The sequence below is a fragment of the Canariomyces notabilis genome (genome assembly GCF_033297395.1).
Source record: "Canariomyces notabilis strain CBS 508.74 unplaced genomic scaffold N656scaffold_19, whole genome shotgun sequence".
Taxonomy (NCBI): domain Eukaryota; kingdom Fungi; phylum Ascomycota; class Sordariomycetes; order Sordariales; family Chaetomiaceae; genus Canariomyces; species Canariomyces notabilis.
Window position 1 is genome coordinate 238,720 of NW_027041841.1, and position 24,428 is coordinate 263,147.

Consider the following 24,428-nt stretch of genomic DNA (forward strand, 5'->3'; position numbering starts at 1 on the left):
AGCCAATGACGACAACCGTGCGAAGCTAGGTATACACGTGTACGAAGTAGATCGTGAGGATAATGTACCCCTTGACCGGACTCAATAAATATGCAACCAGGCTTGAGCCTCTCGTGCCTCTCTGGCTCTGAACATGCCGCAAAAGCAATTCAAGGCTTTGCAAGTGCAGGTTTGGCCACTCTCCACGGCAAACATGGGTTCAAGGACAGACGTCATTCGCAGGCTAGACAGGGGGCACCCAAATTAGTAATTACCGTCTTGGAATATGGCTCGTGCACCAGCACCCGTGGCCTCTTTCCCAAAAGCTGAAAGTGTTTCGAAACACTACCACAGTAGTAGGTTGTGTAAGGTAACCTTCTCGATGGACGGCAGATTTGAATGTTCCGTTTCGAACAATGCCGAAACGACTTTGGCTTGATTGGTCCCAGAGCGACAGCAGACACTTGTGTTTCTCGAGTCTCGACAGCCTATTCAGCTACCAGCGGACCCTGCTCCGCCTCTGCCGTCTGTGTCTACCGGTAGGTGTATTGTGTCACGCTACTCGCAGATTCATCCGTGCCGATTGCCGACAATTTGCATCCCCAGGGGGCCGGAAAGGTGGGGGCAGCCGAAGCAAGCTCGGATAGAGAGCCGAGTTACTGGGGTTCGGTGATGTGTATGGTTGTAGCCCCTTGATCCAACCGTGAAGGAGACCAAATAGCGTCGAGGCACGCGAGCGATAGCCCCATGCGGCCTAAGAGATGTGATATGCGGCGGGCAAATACGACAGCCCTGCAATCCCAAGACTGCCCTGACTTGCAGCTCAAAGCAGCTGTTCGGGCACGGCTGGCCGGGGTTGCGTGCCGTATGATTGACGAGGGCTGATATAAGAGGTAGATTGAAGCGAAAACTTCACGCCCGTCTTCGCCACGGATTGGGATGGGCCAATGGTCCAATATGGAGTCGTTTCGACTCCGCTGCAGTGACTCCATGCAACCGCCACGTCAAGCTTCCATGGTTGCGCTCGTCGCGGCCAGTACTCAATATGTTGGGGCGCGCGGGGGAGGCGTCTTGAGAAGCTGTTGGCCATGCGCTTGTGTGTCATGACTATTACCCAGTATCGTCGGCGCAATGCCAGGAGCTTGTCTTGATAGCACGACGACAGTGGCTCCTTCGATTTGGTTTCGAGCCTTGTATTGGGCAGGCACGATGGCACGATTCCGAGTCTCGGGGCAGCATACAGCTCCCGTCGAGGGTAAGTGGCACAGAACCCTGTGCGAGGAAAGAGTGATTACCTGCCTTTCGGCACCTTCTTTCCAGGTTTGGGAATATAATAGCCGCATACCTAAAGATGTGCAGCATACCACGGGCAGTTAGATAGCTGACTAGAATTTCTAGGTAGCCACTCTAGGACCTTTTTTCTTGACGTTAAATCAAGCATTCTGGAGGCTTTTTTGGTCCCGTTTCCCGGCGGGCGGGCCCCAGCATTTTGTACGGATCAGGGAATTGGAATTTCACCTAGCCATGTTAGTGCTCAGGGGTAGAATCTGAGATATAAACTCTCAACTCGCCGACGTGACATATCTGGTCCAGCTTACCCCTGAACTATTTTCTTCCACCAAATTTTGCTCCAGGAAAGTAAAATGGCCGACAACCAGCGCTTTTCAGTCCACCGGTGGCTCAAATCGTGCAAAACATAATACAGTGCACGAGAGTGAGTAAGCATCCATCTCGGCCAACCAGCTTGGCCCGAAAACCCAACCCGGACAGCTTTGCAGCGCTGCAGCACCACACTGACAAGCAAGACATTTAGGCCAGCCCAGTTCGGCTGCTGGGCATCACGGAGCCAGCCGCTTCTCCCACCTAGTGGTCAATACCGACTACCAAGCAAAGAAGCAAAGCACAGAAAGTGGGAAAGTGGAAAGTGGAAGCAAGCAAATCATACGCCGTGCCGCAATAGCCGGCCCGCCGCTGTATGACGACGACATGCGACCTGAAGAAACGAGAGAGTAGGGTAGGGTAGGGGAGAGACCGGTTAACGGGAGCTACTCCAAAATCCCGGGGGAAGGGCAGACTATCCGACAGAATGCGGCTCATGAGCCGTGGTCGAGCCCCTCTTGCCCCAAAGCAGCAGTGTCTGCCACACTTGCTGCAACCCCCCGAGCGCCCTCGCCGAGTCGCGATGCAAAAAGTCCGTGGCCTGCCAATGAGACTGCTGCGTTCGTTATGCAGACACATTCCACGTCCCCGGGAGTTTTTGTCCACACACGACCGGCCAGCAGCTACATCACGACTCCCGACCCGCACCCCATGTGTGCGTGTGGACTTGGTTTGCCATCATGGCCAGCGAAGCCAAAACCCCACCTGGCTTTTGTGTGGGGATTATTGAGGCTCTATCGGCAGGTCCTGGTGGTGTATAAGTAGGGTGAGAGAGAGTGGGCATGAGCTGCCGGCTCGCTTTTTCTTCATTTGGCTACAACCCTCCTCCTCCTCCTGCTGCTGCTCCATTACTCCTACTACTACTACATCTGATACTGCCCACCAGCTCAACATACCTGCCGCATCATGGACCGAAAGAGAAACCTCTCCCTCGGTGCCCGCTTCTCCGGCAAGGCGAGGACGTTGTCGCAGGATGAGCAGCCGCCATTCTATACAAAGTCCGACACGACGCCTGCTCCGTCTACATCCTCACAAGATTCCAAGAAACTCGAGGCACATGGCGGCAATGAAGGCGTCGTCGGCCAGAGATCATACTACCCTCGCGGTGAGCACTCTCAGACCTCCTTGACTTGAAACTTGAACTGAGTTGTCCGATCTTACTGACCCCCGTCCAACAGAGAGAGACACAATGAACCGCGGGAAGAAGGGGCTGGTGACTGGCGGCCGGGAGAGTGGGCATCATCGGATACGGGTGCCTCCTGAGTCTTATTCTTACTATTGAGTGTGCGAGTGCGCCTTGTTGGGAGCACAACCTCCTTTTCGGAGTCTTTACTCTTTCGTGGAGCACATGGAGAAACATGGAGAAACAGCTATGAAACCGAGCAACTACCAGTACCGGCAGCTAGCACACGCAATCAGGTTCATGAGTTATGAGTACCCAGCTTAATATTCCCTGCCCTTTCCTTCCCAGTATCTATTTAACTAATCGATGTCAATTATTTCACAGTAATTGGTTGTTATTCATGCTTCCTGTATTGCCCTTCCAACTAGTTAGTCACCAGCAATAGCAGAGAACTTCAAAGGCCTACACAGAGTACTCAAACGTCTCATGCGTTTCTAATGATTCTATTGTCCTTGCAAATCCCTAAGCTACTTCAAGACTCCGCTTGCGTCTTCCCCGACTTAACAGAACCACCCATGGTACCTCCAATTCGACAAACTGCCCATGACGCCCTCCAGCAGAGTAGCTCCCTACCTCTAACAACCATCTGCTTCGTACAGGCACACCTCACCAAACCTACACACATCCCTTCTCCGCTTCACATACTCCGAACCATGCTGCCTATCTAACCCCCCTCCTCCCCAACTAACCCCTTCTCAAACAAACAAAAGTCTCAAAAAGCCCCCAAATCCAACGGCACACTACTCCCCCTGCCAGCACGGTACCTTCTTGGCCCGCCCACAAACTCCCTCGGCTTGGGGAAATTCTCCTCGCCGATAAACTTCCACCGCGGGTCGTGCACCACGTAGCGTTGCCTCCCATCACCCCCACCTCCACCTCCACTTCCACCCGTGGCATGCGCCGAAACCCCTCCGGTCGGGCTAGGCGTCTTGTTGGCACCGGACCCGTTCGGGGCGAGGGTGAAACTGCTGGGGTCCAGCATGGACGACCAGACCGACGAGGAGCGGGCCAGTGAGGTGCTCGACGAAGAAGCGTGCGAAGGCGCCGATGGCGGGGCTGCTGGCGGCGGTGGCGGTGGCGGCGGGGCCGGGGCTGCTGACGGGGGTGGGGGAGGGGGTGCGGGCGGTGGTGGTGCGGCGGCGGCGGTGGCGGAGGAGGCTGCGCGGATGGCGGCTTGCGCGGCGATGGTCTGGGAGATGCTGCTTGTTGAGGCGGACGGCGGTGGGGGTGGTGGAGGTGGTGGCGGTTGGGTGCGCGCCGGGGCCGGGGGCGGGCGGAAAGCAGCCGCGGGAGGCGGAGGGGGTGGGGCTGGGGGAGGAGCGAGAGAGGAGGATGGTGATGGCGCTGAGGGTGCGGAGGGAGGCGGCGGAGGAGCTGGCGCGTTCGGGAGGGGAGGGGCCGCATGCGATACGGTTGAGGATGGCTTTCGAGAGCCTGGAGGCGGCGGCGGCGGTTTCTTGCCGATTACAGGGGGCGGCCCTTTGTGTACTGAGACTGATGATAATGGCTTTGGAGCCTCGGAGTTTGCAGTTTTTCGTGAATTCGCAATCGAAGGATGAAAGGTGGGTGTGCTGGATGCACCGGGGAGCGGCGGTCGGTTCGGGACGGCCGGAGCGGCTCCGGTAGGTGGTTTCGGGGCCGATCTAGGGACCACTTCTGAATCTGAAAGGTACGAGGCATCTCGGCTCGCTAGATGATAATCAGAAAGGCCTCAAGACGCAATCCAAGTTGTTGCTTACCACCAGTGTCCACACCTCCTCCTGTTTTCCGCAGCTTCGGCATGCCCCCGGCGAATAAACCAGCTAGCTGCGGCGGGCCGTCTGTGCTTGACGATGTCGGCTGTGTTCTCTCGCTCTGGTCGCTATTGCTTCTAGCACGGTTTCCAGGGACAGGAGGCGCCAAGCTGCTGGGCGCTTTCGGCATCCCCGGGATCGGAGGTGCGCCGAGCGAGGACGGCCCCGAGCCGCCGACCGACGACACCTTTCCTATTTGCGGTGCGGATCGATCATTCGTGACGGCCTTCTTGAGCGCCTTGCCGCCCCGAATGTCTGCGAGCAGCGCACCCTGCGACTTAGTCAGCACCTACTTCCTCTCTAGCAAGACAATCCAAATCACTGACCCTATTCGGTTGGGCGGTTGGCCCCGGCGGAGGAGGTGGTGGAGGGGGCGGACCACCAAGTCCCGGAGCCGGAGGCGGCGGCGGTGGTGGGGGAGGCGGCATCGCGGAAGAGTGCTCGGCGGAGGATGGAGCTTTGATGATGGCCTGAGATTGAGGAGAGAGAATAGACCGAGGGTCTCCTGTTTGAACTACGTTGTTGCCCGTTCAAACCTGCGCAGTTATAATAGAAAAGATAACTTAGATGCTAATCCTCGTTCGTATGGACGCCTGGCCAAGGTTCGAATGGTGGGAGAGTCGTGGGATGCTATGCTCATTCATGGAAGTTTCCGTCGTTCCTCCACATGTCTTGCCGCCTTGCCTGGGACTGCGTCACTTCCGGGCTGGCTTGTGGCTGAGCTGCATCGCTGTGTTCTTTGTGGGGTCCCGGGCTGGAAAGCTTGGCGCCAAGATTGGAGATCGAAACCGTCAATCATGAACTCAGGACGACACGCAATCACTGACTTCATCCCCCACCGATTGAGACATGTGTGAGTACTGACTTGTGTCTATGAATATCTTCGGTTGCGATGTTTGCCGCCGTCTATTCATACACTGCTCGTTGCGTCGATCAAGGAACGTTATGTAAGTATCCAACAGTGAGAGATGGCTGTCTCATTATCAGCATTTCTGGTATTGCATAAATCAAATCTTGCATCAACTTGCGCTGAGATTTTGATTGACCGGAGCGGCGAAAGAGCGAGGCTTTTCATCAATCGAGGCGCCCGGGGGTTATGTGCAGTACAGTATCCGTATCCAGGACTTCAATTCGAGAAATGCACGGATCTGCAAGATCTCGTTATGCTACAGCGCTAGCTCACGAGCTCTCTTTTGACTGCACCGCGCCTTCTGCTTGACTTCAAGCTTTGCAATTGCTTCGCAATCTCCCAATTTCCCCGCAACTTCCCGGGTTCTACCGGCTCTACTTGTCTGACTGTGTTACAAACCATTTGTGGGCTTTTCTAGCGTTGATTGACTTGAGGTTCCGTCCTTCAAGACACCACCTCGGCTGCCCGTGAGGTCGGGCAAGCTACTGCTGTTAGCGTTGCTGACCGAAGACAACCTACCTTTACCTCTCAGCTTCGGTGGCCACACAGACTGCACTTTTCCAGCCATGTTACGTAGCCCGTGCCCAACCCGTTCGGGCATACGGCTTTGCCAGGCCTGCGAGCCTGTCTCCGGGCGGCGGTGGATTCAGTCTGCCAAGCGTCCCTCCTCCGCCTTGCGCATCGGCGCGCTCTCACCTGCTGCGGCACCCCGAGCAAACCCTATCTTTCCGATAGCCGCCCGCTCCTTCACAACCTCGCGGCCATGTCTAGTAGTCAAATGGCCACAGAGCCCCCAAACCCTGAATGCATCGCCGAACAGATTCGGCAGGACCCAGCCGGCCGGCCACCCGCTTCCGGACTTGGCTGGATGCGTTGCTGCCGTCAATCGCATCACCAAGGCATTCCTAGCTCATTCGGGTCTTCCATCCGAGGAGACCACGCTCAAGGCTCTTCAAGGATGCGCAGCAATCGATCTGAGGTTGTTGGGGGACGCTGTGGAACGCCGCGCTGAAGACCCTGCGTCTGAGACTAGACCCGCATCGCAGCTCTTGGGCCTGGACCGCGTCGTCCCAAAAACCGGGGACAAGCCCGTTCCCCAAGCAAGTCCGTCACTTCGACCGCACGATGTCATTGATAAGATATCGGATGCGGCATACGCAATCGTCGCCCACCCGACTGTTGTCATCACCCGGAAGGTGCTTGAGGAGTACATCCGCCTCCAGGCTCGTCTCGGAAGGCCGCAGACGTTGCCCCAGGTCCTCGCTCTTTACGCTGGCAAGCCAAGGCCGAAACTGGCATCTGGGACCGTCCAATATGTTGAGCGTGACCCCAACAAGGCAGAAAATGCTGTGGACCGCGCCGTTGCCGACATGGCCTTGGATGCCGCAATCGAAGCCAAGAATCTCGAGGCCGCCATCGGCATTCTGGAAAATACCTACGCGTCAAAGGCTTTCATCCGGTCCAAGATAATCAACAAGGCCCTTCTCCCTGCTACGGCCGTTGTGACCACACCCCTGGTCCTTTACTTTATCGCCACCGAGCTAGCGCAGATGCAATACTCGTTGGATTCGCAAACCGCGACCAACATGGCCTTTGCAGGCGCCCTTTGCTATGTGGGCTTCACTGCGAGCATCGGTGCCGTGGCTCTCTTTACGTCAAATGACCAAATGAAACGGGTAACCTGGGCTCTGGGCACGCCGTTACGCCATCGCTGGCTCTACGAAGATGAGCGCGCTGCCCTTGACAAGATTGCCTGCTCATTCGGCTTCTCTGAGGAGCACCGGTACGGCGAGGAAGAGGGGGAAGATTTCATGTGGCTCCGAGAATATATACTGCACCGATCCATGGTCCTTGACAAGGTGGATCTGATGCCCGGCATGAACTAAACTACCTGGCAGGCTAGGCCGCTAGAAGAGGTTGGGGGAACCAGCGGAACGACGGCAGCGGGTAACCACGATGACTAGACGAACTGTGCGCCGTCGTACACCCGAAGGGCTTGGCGGAGAGCGGTCGCGGAAACTTCGATCATTATCATTCGGACCCGGCTGCTCTTGGCCCTGGCTGCCTTTACCGCTATGCGAGCGATCGGCCGTGGGGCGCTGTGCTCTGCCGCAGTCCGCCGTCACCGCCAAGGATTGTGGAGCAAAATATCAATCTACTGTGTGCATGCCAAACCGCCGAGATGGAAACCAAGACCATTCATCTCAGATTGTTGTGCCAGGCTCTTTCTGCGGCTTTCCATACTCTCGTCTACCGGGCCGGCCTGAATGCCTGCGGAATACCGTCCCATGATGCCTGACACAAGTCTTGGTTTTGACCTTCCACATCGACCACCCTCAACAAAAGGTGTCACCCAAGCTTATTCCGCATATCGCCAAGTTGACAGATTTCTGCACACTCCAAGATCCTAGTGGCGTTGGCAGCGGCCTGGGCTCGTGTGCAGCCGCTGCACAGATTCCGATAAGGTGTTCGGACGCAGAAAAAAGTAGACGGCCTACCTTGTATCGCTCGGGCACTAGCACACAGTTCGTTTGTTGATTTAAAGGCTCCAGCGCACCCCCAACCCCATTCTCCCAGGTACTGTCACCATCAGGGATTACTTTGCAAACCCTCGTGAACACCTGCTCGGTGTGACACTCTTTACTTCTTTTCCAAACCCATTTTCCCTCTAGTCACTTCTAGTTTCAAATCTGATACCCTTAAGCCTGCCATCATGGCTGGTGGCTTTGACCCTGTCGACCCACAGCGGTGTCGACACTACGCGGGCTTTGCTTCGCACCTTGACCGGAAGGCCTTTGACTTTATTTACTGGTTTCTCTTCGCCTTTGTCATATTCATGCTATTCTTGTCCTCATGGAAGTACAGCGGGTTGGTTTCCCCTCTGCTTTTTCATGCTTTTCTACGTAACCAAGCGACGGCTAACCTTGTGTCTCCATCAGTGACCTCGATAAATGCCAGATGCTGGGCTTGGAGCCCGAATCTCGGGGGTACAAATCGAAAATGAAAAAGTGTATGATGGCATGCAGTATCTATGCCGCCATATCCATCGTCGCCGTCGTTATGGAGGTTTACGCTCTGATGGCGCTTCAGTTCTGCGACGGAGAGGATCTTATGCCCCTCTACTGGTCGACATGGGCCATGATGCAGGTTGGCTCCGTCATCGCCATTTTTGGCATCCTGCTCGCCATTTCCAACACCATCCGCGGGAGAAGGAATCCGTAAGTCGATGGCAATTCCCTACAATTTGCGAGAGAAGGCTGTGAAATACTGACGCGACGGCAGACCGTGGGCTTTGGCTTTGGGCACGCCCGTACTCGTTGTTGCCGGCATCGGCCACGCTGTCCACCGGTCTATGAGAGAGCGCGTGCGACGGGTCCGGTCTAGAAGTTGCAGCTCCAGGAATCGTCTCGAGTCGAGCGATCTTCCTCTCAGCAGAGAGTACGTTACAGGGTTGCTTCATCCCCGGCGAGATGCCGTAGCTAATCCAGCTCTGTTTACAGGCAAACCCTCCGGGCGGATGACAGCGACAAGGAAGAAGTTGAGATCACGGCCAAGTTCCTTGGCTTCACGCCCGACGGCGCGCCCGTCATCAAGTTTCTGAGAGAGCCGGTCAAGATTAAACCCGAAAACGGCTTGGTCATCGGCCGCAGAGAGGACGGCAACATCATCACCTTCCCAGAGACCCTGCTGGTTGCCGGCAACAGCGACAGAAGCAACTCGCCCAGTCCCGGCCGTTGGGTCGAGCAGCAGGAGTCACCGCCGCCGCCGCCCTCGCCCTCGCCGCGCCCACCGTCCCCGGCCATATCCCCGAGCTCCAAGACGCCGACAGTGAGGATCGCTGAGCCACAGGCCGTGTGGTGTAAGGAATCGCCGGTCTGAGCATGCTCACTGCGATTTGACGATCATTCTTCTTTTCAGGTCAATATGTTACATATGGGATCCATGTTACGGTTCTGGGCTCGGTTCTTGGCATTGAAACTTTTAGGCAGTTACGAGTACGACACATCAGCTGGAGCATGGGTTTTTTACTTGGCGAAAAACACGGTTGCATTGAGAGTGGCTTGAAGGGCATTGATGAGTGGAGGGCTGCTGTTGCATATCAATGATGTCTATCATCTTCCTCTCTCGTCCGGTTATGACCGGATTCTCCAGGTAGTTTACTGGCCTGTGGATCCAATTGGGATCTCACAAGCACCGGAAAGCATAAGTTTCGAGTCGTTACACTGCGTACACCGGTTTTTGGGAGGTTTGCTGTGCTTACGCTTGTTTTGAATTGTGCATACACCCGCGAAGTACACGTACAAGGTGATTTGTCCTTTTCGTTTTCCTTCTTTTCTTTTCCTTTGCCTGCAGTAATCCCGCCGGTCCTTTTCTTTTTTATTGATGATAATTCCCGAGTAACGAGGCACTGCCTCTACATAGTGTACTGTACTTTTCTGGCCAAGCAACATGGGGTGTATAATGGACAGGGGGTTCGGAGAAAAGGGGGTGTGGGGGTGAAGATATCAGAAAACAAACTCAAAATCGATCTGCAGATCTTCCTTGCGAGATCTTGGGTTAACCTTGTCTCCCAAGGCGGAACCAATGCACCCGATTCGTCCGCCATAACCGAATTGTCTTGGAGGTGGGGTTGCGTTGCCGGACGGGTGACGGCGGGACGCGCTGGCGTCGTGGATCAATTTCCCTTTTGTTTCTTTACGGGGATTCATTCCTCCTATACGGAGATACACTACGTCCGGACCCTAACTCTTCTTGTCCATGCAATGCATAGAGCACGTAGTTCACAATATGGAAGGAGGCTGTGTTCTCTCCGCTACACCATAGGTATCACCTTGGCGGTTTCGCAATGAGGTAAAGACTTCCTAGGGTACTTACACAGTAGTCTTGACAATCAATGCAGATGGAATGAGGGCTTACAACCTAATGCAGGAGCGGGTCAGCCAGAAGAAAGGATATGAAATATGAGTATGTATGCATGTATATACGAGTCAACAGCACACGTGGAGGAGGCCGAGGCTCTGGATCGCTGATCAGCCAAAGACGTTGGCCTTCAGTCCCCCCTTAACAACCATAACTAACCAGGGACCTGGGACGAGACATCTGCTGCTCAACATGACCACGATCGGAAGAGAGCGAAGCATGTCGATCGTTACACCGCTGTGTGTGAAATGGGGCTGAGCGCCTACGTATGTACGTGGTATGTGTAGTTCGGGTCCAATCGGGCGTGCTAGGCAGCTAGGGACCCTATCCTATCCAGTCGTCGAACCGTGTAGCGTAGTGTAGCGTAGCCGAGGTAGCTGAGGGTGGTAAGGATTAGTCAAGGATCCAACGAGGCGGGTTAAACTAAGGTAGGTAGGTGACTAGGCCGGATGCTAAAGCCGCAGATGCCCATGTGCATCTGGGCTGGGATTTGGGGATTTGGGATTCCGTCTCGGCGGGTTCGGGTGAAGCGAAACAGATTCCGAGCCAAGAGATAGGGAAGATGGAAGGAGGGTTGCAACCCAAAGTCAGCCCGCCTTGGGAAACGGCAGTTCCTTCTCTAGCGCCATCCTGGTAAGGACAAGCAAATGCCCAGCAATTGCGGTAAGGCTAGATGGCGTTTCTAAGTTATGGTGCATATCGGCATTTCTAGTGTAGGTACTCGTGGTTCGCTTTTATCCATTGTCAGTTGCAGTCCTCACACTAGCAACTATCAGTTTTTCTGACCTTTTCTCACTTCCCCTTTTTTTCACCCCCTATCTGACCACGCCCCATCTATTGACCGAGTAACCCAACTGCAGATTTTCGTCGCTTCTGAACGTAGCATTCAGATCTTCTGGGCACCAACGTCTGGGACTCGAAGGCGGCCAACTCTCCTCCTTCTTCTCCCTTGAGCCGCTCCTTGGCAGATGGTCTCGGCAGCGGAGCCTGTGTCAGAGAGTAAATAGCACACTTTCGGGCTCTTTCCTCTTGTTTCCGTTTCTTATTTGGCCATTCCTGCGCGGCCAACCTGGAGTATCTCACCCGTTGGACGGTCGTCACTACGCAGCACCGGCCAAGAGCTGCCGTCCGCCTTAGCTAGCGACACTTCAAGCTTGGTACCCAAGATCTTGAATGTCGACCGTGTGGGATCGATGGATCCGTACAGCGGCACCTCGGCCTTGTAACGCTTCGGAATGGGCGTGTCCGTTGTGAGCAAGTTGAGATTCAGTTGCTTCTCCTGAAATTCAACATTGGCCGCCTCCTTATCAATCTTCTTTAGGAAGAAAGATGCAATCACCGTCGTTGGTGTCTGATAGTAGTCATTTCTGGGAAGAGAGAGCAGTTGTTAGCTGGGGTGCATAGTAATCATGGTAGTCGGGAGTGCCCCTCGGGCACCCATAAGGGTGTCTGCAGGCACAGCCATCCTTGGCTCATCCTTGGCTGCGGAGGACCTCCGTCCCAACGAAGTAGACGGCACTCACCTGACAGTTTCAAGCAGCTCCTCACCCCCGGAAAGGGCGGGACCCTTGCCAGACGCATCCTTATTTCCACTCCCCACAAACAAGTGCCGGGGCTTGGTCTTACAGCCCTCAATCTTCATGAACTGGTCAAACTCCAACACACGCCGCTTGCAGCAGCTGTAGCCCTTGCTGCCCTCGTGGAAAATCGGGACGCCGGGGTGGTGAACGCAAGTCTCACCTTCCCGGCTGGAGCCCTTCTTGTAGGTGGCACCGCAGCCCTTGCGCCTGCATACTTGCCCATCTGGAATCTCAATGGTCTCGTCGTCCTCTTCGGACTCTGGGGGCGGAGGAGGAGGCGTCGGTATGTGCTGTGGCGCGGCGATGGGCGTACGGGGAGGCGGGGAGGCCATGCTCCGGGTCTCGAGAAGGGCGGGATCGGCCTCCTTCTTCTCGATCTTGGGCGGCAGGTCCGTAGTGCTGTGCTTCCCCTCGGTGCAAGGCTCTATGGCCATGAACTCCTCAAAAGTGAGGACACGGGGCTTGCAACACTTCCATCCTGCGTGTGAGTGGCCAGCGTCAGTCGGCGAGTCACAAGGAGCAGAATTGGTGTCTGACCCGCAGGCATGTGCAGCAGCAAATGCATCGGAGAACTGCAGCGGGACGGTTCGGCGGCTGGAGTTGTCTGGAGAAGCCGGGAAGCATACCTTTCTGGCCCTCATGAAAAACTGGGGGCCCAGGATGATAGCGGCAGATCTCGTCGGGATCTGTGTATTCCTTGCCGCAACCCTGATGGACACACTTCTGCGCCATACTTCTGGGTCAATGGGTTCCCCTTAACAGAGAGCTAAGTTCCCTTGGTGATTAGGCCCCGCTACTTGCTTGATTGCAGTGAAATCGGTCTGTGTCTGCAGATGTCATGCCCTGCGCTGAAAAAAAAAAAAAAAAGATAGAACAAACGGACTGGCAATCTTTGTGGTTGGCGACTGACGAGGATAAGGAACTCGTGCTTGGTCCTGTGGAAGCTCTCTCGAAGTGAATGGAAGCTTTCCATCTACACTTGGAAAGTTTGAGGTCGAAGGTGGGGTGTGGGGAAGGTTGTGCTCAGCTGAGTGAGCCTTGGGCCTGGGGCTGCAGGTCAGAGGTGCCTAATCGGGACTAGCTACAGCGGTACAGTAAGAATTCGAGGTTCAGGCTTCACAGCAGATCGGGCCAGCCATCGAGAGCTCTGACCAAACAAAGCAGCTTCTGCTGGAAACAACAGCAGCACTTGTTCACGTGTCTCAACATCCACGCCGACCGAACACCATTTCGCCATTTTCCCTCCCGCCAGCGACATCGACCTGCCATGCGTGCTACCAGTCGATTACTCCGATCCTGCAGGATAACACTCTTCACCCGCGAGAATTGTGGGCTCTGCTCTCAGGCGAGATCCGTTTTGTCAGATGTTTGGGACAAGCGGCCATTTGCGTTTGAGCAAGTCGACATTATCAAGCCCGAAGCAAAGCGTTGGCGCGATCTGTATGAGTTTGACGTCCCTGTGGTGAGTTTAGCCTGCCAACCGTCTGTGATGACTCGCCTGCTGTGTCCTCCGTTTCTCACTCATTCATCACTGCATAGATCCACGTCAGCAAGGCCGAGTGGCCGGCAGAAAACCCAGAGCTATCTTCCAAGGCTGTGAAATTGATGCATCGCTTTACACCTCAGGATGTCGAGGCCAAGATGGACGCCGTTGAGAGCTCCTAGATTACGATCTGCCGGTCAATGCTACAGCGCGTTGAATGTCCCACTGCTTGGCCATCGACATTGGACTGGAGTGCAGACACTGACTCTGGGCAAGCAATTCTGTGCTATGAGAAGCGAATGACTGGAAAGGCTCGCATCGGACTGCTGTCTTCCTTCCCATTTCTACCCGGACGCGCGGACTCCGGATGGCCAAGAAATGCTTGTAAAGGCAACCATCGAGGCCTCCCGCGCCTCGGCGAGTGCTTGTTCTAATACGAATCATTCTTGGCTTTCTTGGAGTCGCCCCGAGCGACGGCTAGTGTTTCTATCAGCGCGGCCCCCAGTGTCGTGTAGTCGGTTGCGACGCTGATCATGTGGAATCCCATATCAGCGTACTTTTTGGCCTGCTCCCCTGAGGTGCAGTATATTCCGCACTTCTTGCCAGCTGCCACCGTGGCCCTCAAGATCCTCGAGATTGCCTCATCCAGCTCGGGCTCCATCTTACCGTCGATGATAGGGTGTCCAATGTTGTTGCCAAGGTCAAACGGCCCAACAAATACGACGTCCACAAGCGGCGCTATTTCTTCCACCGACTCCAGCGCCTCCCTGGTTTCTATCTGCACCATGGTCAAGAGGCTCTCATTTGCTTGCTGCAGGTAATCCGTGAAACTCAGTCCCGGCTGAAAATTCTGCAGCGCAATGGGTGAACCGAATCCCCGTCGTCCGTCTGGGGGAAACTTGGCTGCGGCAACAACATCCCTCACTTCTGCGACTGTCCGGATGAGTGGCACCAAAATCTTTGGGTCTGTTAGTTGCTGATCTGAGAGATGGGATGGATACGGCCACCTTACCCCGTGCGCACCGCTATCTAAGGCTCCTGCGGTGATTCAGTACATTCTGGTCATCTATAGCGACGCATCCACTCCGGGCACTCACTCTTCACCATCCATGGGTGGATATCTGGGAGCCTAACAATTGGGGAAACACCCAAAGCTGCAATTGCGGGTACCGCATCGTGCATGGCAGCGTCTGTAAGGGCTTCGTTAACAAGCTCGCTTGCATGGCGATATGGTGGGAACAAAAGTAGGACCCCGGGTTGAGCGCTTAAGGGATGGATGGTATCCTACCGTCGATATTGCCATGCTCGCAGTCTACCATGACCCAGTCCGCCCCGGATCGGGCAAGGATTCTCGAGATGTTGGCTCCTGGCAACATCTGCCAGAAACCCATGGCGGGACGCTGAGCCTTGGCGAAGACCTGCTTCAGCCGGTTGGACTGCAGCATTTCGGAACCAACATCCATGCTGGATATTGCACGAAGCGGCTGACTGATGCGAGTGCAACCGAGCCGACGGCGATTACGACAGGCGATATTCCTCTGAGAAACCGGACGAGCGAGAGAGGACACGGCCCGAATCATGGCAGGCAGCAGTCAGCTAGTGGAGCTAGAGTGACTCAAATTCCCAATGGCTAGACCTGGCGGGACGGAGACTTGTGTTGGAGACTCTTCACCTCCAGCTATTGAAGTTGCCAGGAACCTGGACAAATGACAAACCCCCCACTATGTGTGGGAAGAAAGATTGTGGAGTCTGGGGTCCGGCACTTGCGGAGTAGCGCCGATCGCTACCCGTCCAGCCGTCCCCCACCCCCCATCGTTCTCTGGGGGGTAATCCTTCCATACGGTGACCGCAGACTTGCAGTTTATACTCTCCAGATTCGAAAACTTACGTTCTATTGAAATTTATTTGTCCTTCGGTATCCAAGCTCAGTGTAAAACTCCAAGAAAGCTTGGACCGGGGACCAAGAATGGCCTCCGACCCGGGAGAGTCTTTCGGCCAAGGCATGCCCAGAGCGGAAGGGAGCTTACAATATTGCTCAGCCGTCTTCGCGCAGCCCTTGATATCTCAGCTTTCTGCCCAACCTCCTATTTGAGAACGGGGCGTGTATGATGAAGGGATATCTACATTACTCGTCATGATAACATCCCCCCATCCAGTCCGCACGCCAAGTGTACTCTGTTTTGCCCTTTCAGGGAAGCTGTCCTCGGATGCTTCTGGCAGGACGCCATCAACACGGAAGGCATATTCTGCCGTCACGTATCGTCGCACAGACGCGTCGTTCGGCCGAGATCCACGATTCCGGGATTAATATATTAAGGTTGTTTAAGCTACTGCTGCCCAACGGTGTCTCGTCCTGGAGGGTTGCGCCGAGCCTCATTGAGCCGGATTCAGCCAGCAAACGACCCGGGACAAGGGCAGTTGTAACATCGCATGTATGCCTTAAGGAGCAGGTGCAGATTGCTATCGGAGGCTACGGGATGGGCTTCTACGTCATGTTGTTGACCTACTTGTTAACCATCAATGGTTCGCATCTGCCACGATGTCCTAGATGCCGTGCCAAGCAGCCCCTGACATGTCCACACTGAAGTTGCGCCCCTGATCGCGAATTCATTCCAAGCGATCCATGTACCATCAGATCTACCTTTGGCCGAGCTGGTATGGGGATGCCCAGATGACATATACATGGCACTCCTGCTTTGGACGTCTGTATTGTCCCGTCTCCGGTCACGGCCCTCCCTTTCTGGGCAGCAGGGCGGCCTCCGCAAGAGGTATACTAAGCCCCAACTTCGCTGGCGAGCCTCTACTTGGATCGGACCGACTTTATCGGAGTGATGGACTTCACGGAGCGACGGTTAAGTTCCGCAGTTCCTATTTCTCCTGACTTGGTTTCTTTTTGCTTGGCGCGTGTATGGAATCTTCCGGTGATAAGTTGCTTTGCAGCACGTCTCTCCGTCTGGGCGCGGCACTCGTTTCTGTGTCTTTTTGGTTTCTCCTCCAATGCTGCGTTGGTGAGCAATTCCACTGATCCCAGTGAAAGCTCTGAGAGACAGACGGCATTTCCTCATCAGCGGAATAGTGGTGATGCAAATGATCCCTTCCTGGGAATGGTGCATCGATACCTTGCGCGTTTAGCTATCCGTATTGTGCCTTCACTTCTTCCACCAGATGCAAAGTTAGTTCTTCTGTCATCTGTGAAAGTTGAGGCTTGTGAGAGTTCACTCACGGCAAAGCATACTTTTCTCTTGGGGGTTGGAAGTTTTGGGTCATATATTCTCCTTCCGTTTTCGTTGGCTATATATTCCAGGTTTCGACTTTGAGCTGAGAGCTCCTGTTCGGTACAAACACCTGTCTACAACAGACAGATATATCCCCTCTTGTTGATACCTGCTAGGGTGACTTCATTGTTTGCCAACCTGGATCACCGGATTGGCAAAGAGCGCAAGGCAACGGAGGGCTCATATGATACCCAGCTGTCAGGGCGGGAGCTCGATTCCTCGAAGGTATCAACCCCATGCCAGGCAACGGATTGAACGTTCGTTGCGTGGCCACGCACAAGATTCCTGTTTTTGACAAGAATGAGGCCATTCAGACCTTTAGCCTGTGGAAAGACTCGCCCCGGGTCTCTTCTGGAAGGAAGGTGTGAAGGCATACGGCATACTGGGTGCAGAACTGATGCTAGTTCTGATTCTGACAAATTTGGTTTACCATAGTTGCACTCCCTGCTAGGGGGAAGGCATGTCAAGTACGGCTATCGCCAGCGCTGGCATGTCAGTGATGCGTGCACCTGAGAGGCTAGTGTTGGCATTGTGGTTCTGCCGTTGTTGTGATCGTGGGCTTTGATGTCCCCCGATAGACCATAGCAACCGAGTGAAGCGAGTAAACACTCGATGGGTTAACTTGTGTTTCAAATTACTGCTTAGGACCTGCTTGACCGCGAAAATCAGATTGTATAGACTCTCTTCATTTGTACGCAGGCTCATGAAGACTTACACGTACGAGCTCAAATTCAGGGGTAAGGGGCTAACCCGACTGGTGCATAAATCCGTCTTGCTCGATCCCCCGATAACTACATTCAGACCCACCACTCCCCCAATCGGGGCTTTCACATCGAAGCTTCACGTTGCTCTGCTCTGGAGATGGGAGCCTAGGCAGACCTCCAGCAGCGACCCAGCTTACTTGCTTGCTTCCAACTATCACGTCCACATGCTAGTCAGCCTCGCAGCAAGCAAGAGGGAGACAGTGACAAGCAGCGACGACACCATTCTAACGCTCCATCCACTACTCTCGACTAGGTAGCATTAGTAGTGGGAGGAGTACTCTCGTGTGAATCGCGCCTGTGCCCTCGAGGAGCTACCCCGCGAGACAACAACACCAGCCCACCATGTCGCTGAATAGCTACGTCGAAAGTGAGATGTTCCCTGACTACCAGCTTTGTTTTGTTACTCCTCTTTACCTCGTTCATGAACAAGGACTAACAAATCGGCCTTGCGCCCGGCACCAAAATCCAGAAAGAGTCTGCATCATCACCACCGACGGGCGCAACTTAGTCGGCGTGCTCTCGGCACATGACCACACCACCAACCTGGTACGCCGCCCTTTCCCTACGGATTTACTCCCGACCGGTACGGGTACAGAACACTAACGGATGGGGGACAAACCCCCCTTCCGCCCCCGCAGGTCCTGAAAGACACAGTCGAGCGAGTTATCCGCTCACCGGACGATGGCGAGCCCTCGGCTGAGGTGCCACTGGGCCTTTACATCATCCGCGGGGAGAATGTGTGCCTGGTGGGGCTGGTCGATGAGGCGCTTGACCGGAGCATCAACTGGGCCGAGGTGAAGGGCGCCGTCATCGGGACCACGAAGCATTGATTCCTCGAGCTCGAGCCGAAGTGGGCCATTCACATTTCCGAAGGGGATGTCTGTCAAGAGACGATGGAGTGAGAGGTGCCGAGTGGTTTGGTTGTCGGGGTTGGCGGGTACCCTGCCACGGCCTCGGCTAGAATGCGGAAATGGAAGTGATATGGATAGTCTTGAGATCGCTGAGGACGCGACGGCGGGTTTTCATTCGGCGATGGGTCTGCAAAGGGTATGCTCAACTTCCCCTTAGAAGTTCATTTGCTGACACTGCGAGAGATGCTATTGATCTGAGAGATACCCCAAATGATTAAATGAAACACGGCCAGGTCTATGCTCTATCTGCTCTACGCTACGCAAATACCCTCTTCAGCAGGATGCCGGCAAATTCGTCCTGGCCGGGTGATGCGACCATCCTGTTGATTCTGTTGCCCTTCCGCACGCTGAGCCAGCCCATCGTGTCGCCGGGGACTTCGTCGAGTGTGACGGCATCCATCGGGTCTGCTGGGTGCGTCTGCACCGTGCTGTCCTTCTCACCGGGCTTCGCCCTCAGGCGCCGGTCGACGATGTGCATCCCCCTTGTCCACTGTCCGCATGTCTCGATGCGGATGTCTTCGAGTTTTGGTACCGCCTTCCACGCGGGATCGTCGCGTGTCAGCATGTACCAAATGCACAGCGGGTCGTGCAGTGACAGACCCGGCTCGCTCCCGTCTCCGAGCATCTCGTCAATCTTATTGAAGGTGCCGCTCATGAAGGTGTCAGTCCATTGTGCGAGCGGGCTCCCGGACGCCTTAAGGGGCTGGATCATCTCGTTGAAGAACTTCTTTCTGAGCTCGTGCGGGGTGGTGATGTCGAGCGGGAAGAGCGTCAACTTCAGCTGCCGAGATAGCTTGGGCGGGTAAGGAGGCAAGACGGATTTGCCATGCATTGACGGCGGCATGGTTGACGATGGGACGGGTGAGGTCAAGGCGAAGACTCTGGCAGCGGCGACCGAGTCGGCCATGCAGTTGAATTCGGCGCAAGGGCTACAGTTGCCGGGGACTTCCACTGCACCTCCCATTACCACGAGCTCCTTCACACGGAGGAATGTCTCCGGATCCTCAGACGCCGCCAAGGCCACATTGGTCAGGGGGCCGATGGCAACAATGGTAACGGTATCCGCTGGCTCCTCTCTCAGGATCCGAAGCATTTCCTGGTGGGCGGGCAACTTGCTCGGAGTGAAGTACCGTGAGTATGAGGGGGGTTCAACAGAGCCGGTTGATTCGCTTGCGTTTTTGTCAAACAGCGTGCGCCAGGTATCGGCCGGGGAGAGATGAGGGTGCTGTAGTCCAAGTGTTAGGACGGTCTCCAAATAAGCGGAGGGCATGGTTCGTGGACTCACAGCATCATGGACACCGTGCAGTCCATCAGAGCCGTCTGAGTGAGTCAGTTTCTCAGTCAGGTCAAGATACCGGGTATTCTCTTACGGAAATAATCGGCTACGAGCTCGGCATCCTCAAGGGCATGCTCAGCACCGACCGCAACTATAGGCTTGTAGGCATGGAATGCACCGTAGGTGGGCTTGCCGGCAGATGCTCGCCAACTCATCTCCTTCTCGAGCACATGGAATAATGCCACGGCATTACGGAGGCATCTGGGACCATGTCAGACACACGGGCGAAGACACGATGTCGGGGAAGCTCGCAAGTAATTTCAAATGTTGCACGCACGATTGCAGCGGGACATTTCCGTATGTGACCGAGATCATGACAACCTCGAGCTCCTCAGGAGAGGCGCTGAGGGCCAGCAACAGGGCCAGGACATCGTCAACCCCTTAGAACCCATGGTTAGTACGGCAGACAGCATAGCATGAAGAGGAATAATCAGATGGCACAAACCCGGGTCGGTGTCTATAATGATGCGATTCTTTGGTGTCATCGTGGTTGAAAGTGCGGGGCTATGGAGGGGTACGGCGATTTATGATCAGAAGATGCTCTCTGGTGAAAGCAAACAAATCTGTCTGGGTGGTTTGTTTCACCGAGGTTTATCTCCGTACGTGCGGTGTGGATCACACTTTCCCCTCAATCCAGTGCCCAGCGCTTGGGTTCCGCTTGGAAAGTCCTACTCTTATCCGTTGACGGGGTAAAGGGAAGAAGGAGCTGATTCATCTAGGTGAGAGACCGGACCGTCAAGGTGAACTTTCAGTAAATTGAACTTGAACCCATGAGAAATCGCACCTTGATGCCTATGTAGGTCCCTTATTAAGACAGGGCAAAGAGAGCTGCGGCCAATCCTGTGTCCTGTGTTTCCTGAGGAAAGAAGGCAAATGCGAGTCTTGGTCACTTGCTTGCGACTGCACATCGCCATTGATAACCAGGCGGGGCAAGGAGCTCGCTGGATATCACTGTCCTGACCACTCCGGGACTTGAATTGAGATGGAACCGTCTCTTTTTCTTTACCACACTTTCACCAAAGGCATAAACTTCGTAGACTGAACAACACTGCTACTTACACCGCACCAGCCTGAAGATAGCGCGTTGGATGAATATGCTGTATCTCAAGTTGTCTGCGGCGGGTCAGATTCTGTTGACCTGCCGATGGGGCTTATAGCGGAGATTGATGCACGCAAACACCACAAGGTAGGCAAAGACACAACACCACCGCCCAATTCAAAGAATTCAGAGTAGTCATACAGGGATATGTAGTTGGTCTCTCCTTATACCAGTTCTAACTTCTAACATCAGTATTGGATTAATGTGAGACCATCGTCCAAACGAGCTCGTGACCAGTCACGTGAGTGCATTCTCGCCAAGTGTGGCTTAACATTGGACGACCCTATCTGCGGGGGTCTTGCCCCTGTCTCCGGTAACATTCCGTTAGATGAGCTGGGCGGGTCGAACGTTAACGGGGAGAGCCAGAAAGGGAACCGAACTTCTGAACACCTTTCAACCTGCAGCATTGGCTCGTGTTGAATAGCTCCGAGCATCCTCACCAAAACCATCATCGCCCCTTTCTACCCTTCTTGCCCTTGGTCAATTCTGCTAGCGGCTGCTCCGCAACACCCATTTGATACTCAGGAGCACGGGCAACTAAACTTCTGACCGGTTGTTTGCCGGCGCCAACCGTCTAAGGCGCACCTTTAGCTAGGCTCCGTGCCGCACTGCACTAGTCAATCGAAGAACACCCTGATCTCGCATTCTTTTTCACATTTCCGCATTGAGCTCTCGCTCAGGTGCCGGACCGCGATTGACCCCATTGCCTCCTCGACATCGGTGGGTCTGTCGCCCATTTGTCGATTCGGCCTCTTTCCCCTATCACCATGGGTGCCTCCATGTCCACTTTGGTCGGCTGGGCCGTGGTCATTGGATGCGCTTACATCTTCGTTGTCGGGCTGCCGGGTAAAAAAAGTGGGCGCGACGCTATACGTGCTGCTTCTCAACGGCACCGACTGGAGGATAGGCAGGCCAGTCACAGCCGCAAGGAGCCAAAGGAGAAGGCCAAACGCCAAAGGGGGGAGGCATATAACAAGGACGTCGAGGAGGCCACCAAGACAGCACAACCAAAGGCTCGAGCACCTAAGCCGCAGACGCCCACCCAATCAGTCGACTACAGCTCCGACGAGGGCGTCGATAACCGCGAGTTCGCTCGGCAATTGGCCAGCGTCAAGCAGGGCACCAGCCTCAATGCGTCCAAGAAGAGCGACGACAAGCGCCAGAAGTCGGTAAAGCAGTCGCGCGCTCAGGTCATCGATGATGCGGCCGACGAGGTCAAGTTCTCTGCGCCATCCTCTACCGCGGGCGTTGATGCCGATGACGACGAGTCATCAACCCCCTCCCCCGAGTTCAAGGCCGTCGATGCCGGCGACGTCAGCGACATGCTAGAGCCGAAGGCCGCGGGCCCCTCGGTCCTTCGCCTTACCGACACGGACAAGGCCAAACCGAAGAAGGAGAAGAAGGCCAAGACACCCGAGAAGGTTGAGACCAAGAAGCAGCGTCAAAACCGCCAGAAGGCCGAGGCTGCCAAGGCTCTCCGGGAGGAGGCCGAGAAACAGAGAAAGATTGATATGGAGGCTCAGCGAAGACAGGCCCGTATTGCCGAGGGCCGGCCCGCCAAGGACGGCTCCACCTTCGTGGCCGCCCAGGCACCGCCGTCTGTTTGGACGGGCAATGGCGGCAAGGCCAGCTCGGAGAGCAGCGCCACATATGGCGAGTACGTTCCCGTGCAGCCGCTAGATACGTTTGACACCAGCAGTTACACCGATGTGTCTGCCCCAAAGAGCGCCACTACCGCAAGGAATAACACCGAGAGTTGGATGGCCTCCCTGCCATCAGAGGAGGAGCAGATGGAGATGCTTCGGGGTGAGGAGGCTTGGAGCACAGTTACGACCAAGAAGTCGGGCAAGAAGAAGAAGGAACCCGTGGCCGAGAGCCCGGTCGACTCGGAGCCCACTGTCGTTCAACCGCAAACAGTCGCACCACCCCGGCCGGCTAATGGCAACACCGGCAAGTCGGCCAAGCCCTCCTTCACTCAGAAGTCGTCCTTTGCAGCTCTGAGCAACGAGGAGCCCGAACCCGAGGCCGAGACAGAGTGGGATGTCTAGTATATAGGCGTCTAGTGCATCTTGTGCTCCGCCGGTCGGCACCCATAGCGGCACCCTGCCGTTTGAGCCTGCAGGATCCCGCTTCAGCTTCCGTTTTCTTCCCCGCTTTTCTGGCTTGGATCTTCATTACTTCTCTTAGGGGACACGCAACTCCAGTTGATCCCCATGGCGGCGTTGTTCAATCCCTGGCTGTGATTATTACACCTGACATAACAAAACCGGACTTTTCCTTATTGTGCAAGCGCAACGGAGTTTTGTGTATGTACATTACCGTCCGGAGAACCTTTAGCAGTCTAGCAATTTGAGTTATATTTCCTTTCTCTCCTACCTCAGTTCCCAGCATACATGGCAAAATTTGTTGTGTCTTCTTTCCGCTCCTGTTGTTCGGGACATTGACTGACTTGCGCCCCTTCCTTTCTCTTCTCTTCACTCCCACCGCGGGTTGAACTCACCAGCTGCCAACGAACAGAAGAGACGATGAGATTCGTTTGGATGGCAGAAGGAAAGCAAAATTAGAACGTAGCCGGGGTGCGACCGCGAAAATGTTGACCTTCCGCGGATGGGACGATCGAACTGCCAGGTTTTTCGTCTAGTGGATTCCTGCTGAAGACTGGGAGATTGGAAAAGGGGTTACTTTTGAGTGCAGTTCTGGAGTGGGATCCTTGAACACTGCAAATGGTTTAGAGTGAAGATCGCAGGGCATGTACTTGGCTTCTGAGAGATTTGCGCTGTGGCTTGCGGTTTCAGGCGTGGGTTGCTGATCATCATGCGGTACTATAGCCATGCGTTGAAGGTAGTGAGGAGGATGACTTGATAACCATTGTGACCCCGCGAGCAGAGACCCCAGTATCTCCCTTGCTGGTTGCAAGTTCGTCCGTCTTCGTACGCCGGAATGCCCGCTTTAAATGTTGACTTTCTGGGCCTTTAACTTCCTGGAAAATCAAGAGGGCACTGCCACTGGGGCTGGTGCTGTCCAGGGCGAAACGTGGCAGCAAGGGACGGGTCATCTTCCAGGGTCCGAGCCGCCGTTTGCTCTAAGCGGGGCAAACGGTGTGAGGATTTGGTGGTGGGTGCCGTTTATCTGAGGCGACCCAGCTAAATCGACGGTGTCCCTGGCTAAATCGACGGTGTCACGGACCACCTGCCCGACCCACCCATGCCATAACCCTAACCCGTAGCCGCAGGCTGAACTACAGGCATGGCCGCAAGCACAAGTGCAAACTTAACACCAACAACCAATCTACAGCCAATATCACTACACTATCCACGAGCAGACTGCACAGGGCTTGATATATAGTAGTGGCAACCAACTACGCAGGGTGGGTGCGGTGGGCAGGGCGGGCGTGGGCGTAGTAGGTAGGCAAGCCCGGATCTTAGGGATGGCTAGGCCGGGCTGGGGCGGGCGGTCTAGCTGGGCAGTATTGTTTCCACGCACGTTCAAATCTTGTTGCATTTTTAAGCGATTCAGCCTAGGGCTCGCTCGCTTCG

General features: G+C 55.1%; 12 protein-coding genes across 12 annotated transcripts; 6 read left to right on the plus strand and 6 right to left on the minus strand.

The window, feature by feature from the left end:
• Positions 1-2,544: 2,544 nt before the first annotated feature.
• On the plus strand, positions 2,545-2,920 carry N656DRAFT_800002 (uncharacterized protein; the record flags this gene model as incomplete). The annotated part of the gene is made up of 2 exons (XM_064817951.1): positions 2,545-2,743; positions 2,817-2,920. The coding sequence occupies 2 exons, from the start codon at positions 2,545-2,547 to the stop codon at positions 2,918-2,920; spliced, it is 303 nt and encodes a 100-aa protein (XP_064668057.1).
• Positions 2,921-3,216: 296 nt separating this feature from the next.
• Positions 3,217-5,521, minus strand: N656DRAFT_838379 (uncharacterized protein). Its single transcript, XM_064818853.1, has 3 exons — positions 4,941-5,521; positions 4,561-4,885; positions 3,217-4,510 (listed from the first exon to the last, which is right to left on the minus strand). The coding sequence occupies exons 1-3, from the start codon at positions 5,040-5,042 to the stop codon at positions 3,534-3,536; spliced, it is 1,404 nt and encodes a 467-aa protein (XP_064668058.1). The 5' UTR covers positions 5,043-5,521; the 3' UTR covers positions 3,217-3,533.
• A 569-nt stretch (positions 5,522-6,090) lies between these two features.
• N656DRAFT_713645 (uncharacterized protein) lies at positions 6,091-7,410 on the plus strand (the record flags this gene model as incomplete). The annotated part of the gene is made up of 1 exon (XM_064811911.1): positions 6,091-7,410. One exon carries the CDS (start codon positions 6,091-6,093, stop codon positions 7,408-7,410), a length of 1,320 nt encoding a protein of 439 aa, XP_064668059.1.
• Positions 7,411-8,237: 827 nt separating this feature from the next.
• On the plus strand, positions 8,238-9,403 carry N656DRAFT_800005 (uncharacterized protein; the record flags this gene model as incomplete). Its single annotated transcript, XM_064817952.1, has 4 exons — positions 8,238-8,392; positions 8,464-8,742; positions 8,807-8,962; positions 9,025-9,403. The coding sequence occupies 4 exons, from the start codon at positions 8,238-8,240 to the stop codon at positions 9,401-9,403; spliced, it is 969 nt and encodes a 322-aa protein (XP_064668060.1).
• Positions 9,404-11,486: 2,083 nt separating this feature from the next.
• Positions 11,487-12,756, minus strand: N656DRAFT_713584 (chord-domain-containing protein; the record flags this gene model as incomplete). The annotated part of the gene is made up of 3 exons (XM_064811900.1): positions 11,487-11,811; positions 11,968-12,502; positions 12,651-12,756. 3 exons carry the CDS (start codon positions 12,754-12,756, stop codon positions 11,487-11,489), a joined length of 966 nt encoding a protein of 321 aa, XP_064668061.1.
• Positions 12,757-13,291: 535 nt separating this feature from the next.
• N656DRAFT_713756 (uncharacterized protein) lies at positions 13,292-13,689 on the plus strand (the record flags this gene model as incomplete). The annotated part of the gene is made up of 2 exons (XM_064811919.1): positions 13,292-13,486; positions 13,564-13,689. 2 exons carry the CDS (start codon positions 13,292-13,294, stop codon positions 13,687-13,689), a joined length of 321 nt encoding a protein of 106 aa, XP_064668062.1.
• A 248-nt stretch (positions 13,690-13,937) lies between these two features.
• Positions 13,938-14,970, minus strand: N656DRAFT_800008 (Phosphoenolpyruvate/pyruvate domain-containing protein; the record flags this gene model as incomplete). The annotated part of the gene is made up of 4 exons (XM_064817953.1): positions 13,938-14,465; positions 14,520-14,545; positions 14,605-14,697; positions 14,796-14,970. 4 exons carry the CDS (start codon positions 14,968-14,970, stop codon positions 13,938-13,940), a joined length of 822 nt encoding a protein of 273 aa, XP_064668063.1.
• A 1,904-nt stretch (positions 14,971-16,874) lies between these two features.
• N656DRAFT_208132 (uncharacterized protein) lies at positions 16,875-17,320 on the minus strand. The gene has a single exon (XM_064808896.1). The coding sequence runs from the start codon at positions 17,154-17,156 to the stop codon at positions 16,926-16,928; it is 231 nt and encodes a 76-aa protein (XP_064668064.1). The 5' UTR covers positions 17,157-17,320; the 3' UTR covers positions 16,875-16,925.
• A 568-nt stretch (positions 17,321-17,888) lies between these two features.
• On the plus strand, positions 17,889-18,376 carry N656DRAFT_800009 (Sm-like ribonucleoprotein; the record flags this gene model as incomplete). The annotated part of the gene is made up of 3 exons (XM_064817954.1): positions 17,889-17,913; positions 18,016-18,092; positions 18,185-18,376. 3 exons carry the CDS (start codon positions 17,889-17,891, stop codon positions 18,374-18,376), a joined length of 294 nt encoding a protein of 97 aa, XP_064668065.1.
• Positions 18,377-18,631: 255 nt separating this feature from the next.
• On the minus strand, positions 18,632-19,931 carry N656DRAFT_781703 (nucleoside hydrolase). Its single transcript, XM_064815632.1, has one exon. It carries the CDS (start codon positions 19,725-19,727, stop codon positions 18,714-18,716), a length of 1,014 nt encoding a protein of 337 aa, XP_064668066.1. The 5' UTR covers positions 19,728-19,931; the 3' UTR covers positions 18,632-18,713.
• Positions 19,932-21,659: 1,728 nt separating this feature from the next.
• On the plus strand, positions 21,660-22,940 carry N656DRAFT_791074 (uncharacterized protein; the record flags this gene model as incomplete). The annotated part of the gene is made up of 1 exon (XM_064816937.1): positions 21,660-22,940. The coding sequence occupies one exon, from the start codon at positions 21,660-21,662 to the stop codon at positions 22,938-22,940; it is 1,281 nt and encodes a 426-aa protein (XP_064668067.1).
• A 94-nt stretch (positions 22,941-23,034) lies between these two features.
• On the minus strand, positions 23,035-23,951 carry N656DRAFT_781707 (uncharacterized protein). The gene has a single exon (XM_064815633.1). The coding sequence runs from the start codon at positions 23,722-23,724 to the stop codon at positions 23,530-23,532; it is 195 nt and encodes a 64-aa protein (XP_064668068.1). The 5' UTR covers positions 23,725-23,951; the 3' UTR covers positions 23,035-23,529.
• Between the last annotated feature and the right edge of the window lie 477 nt (positions 23,952-24,428).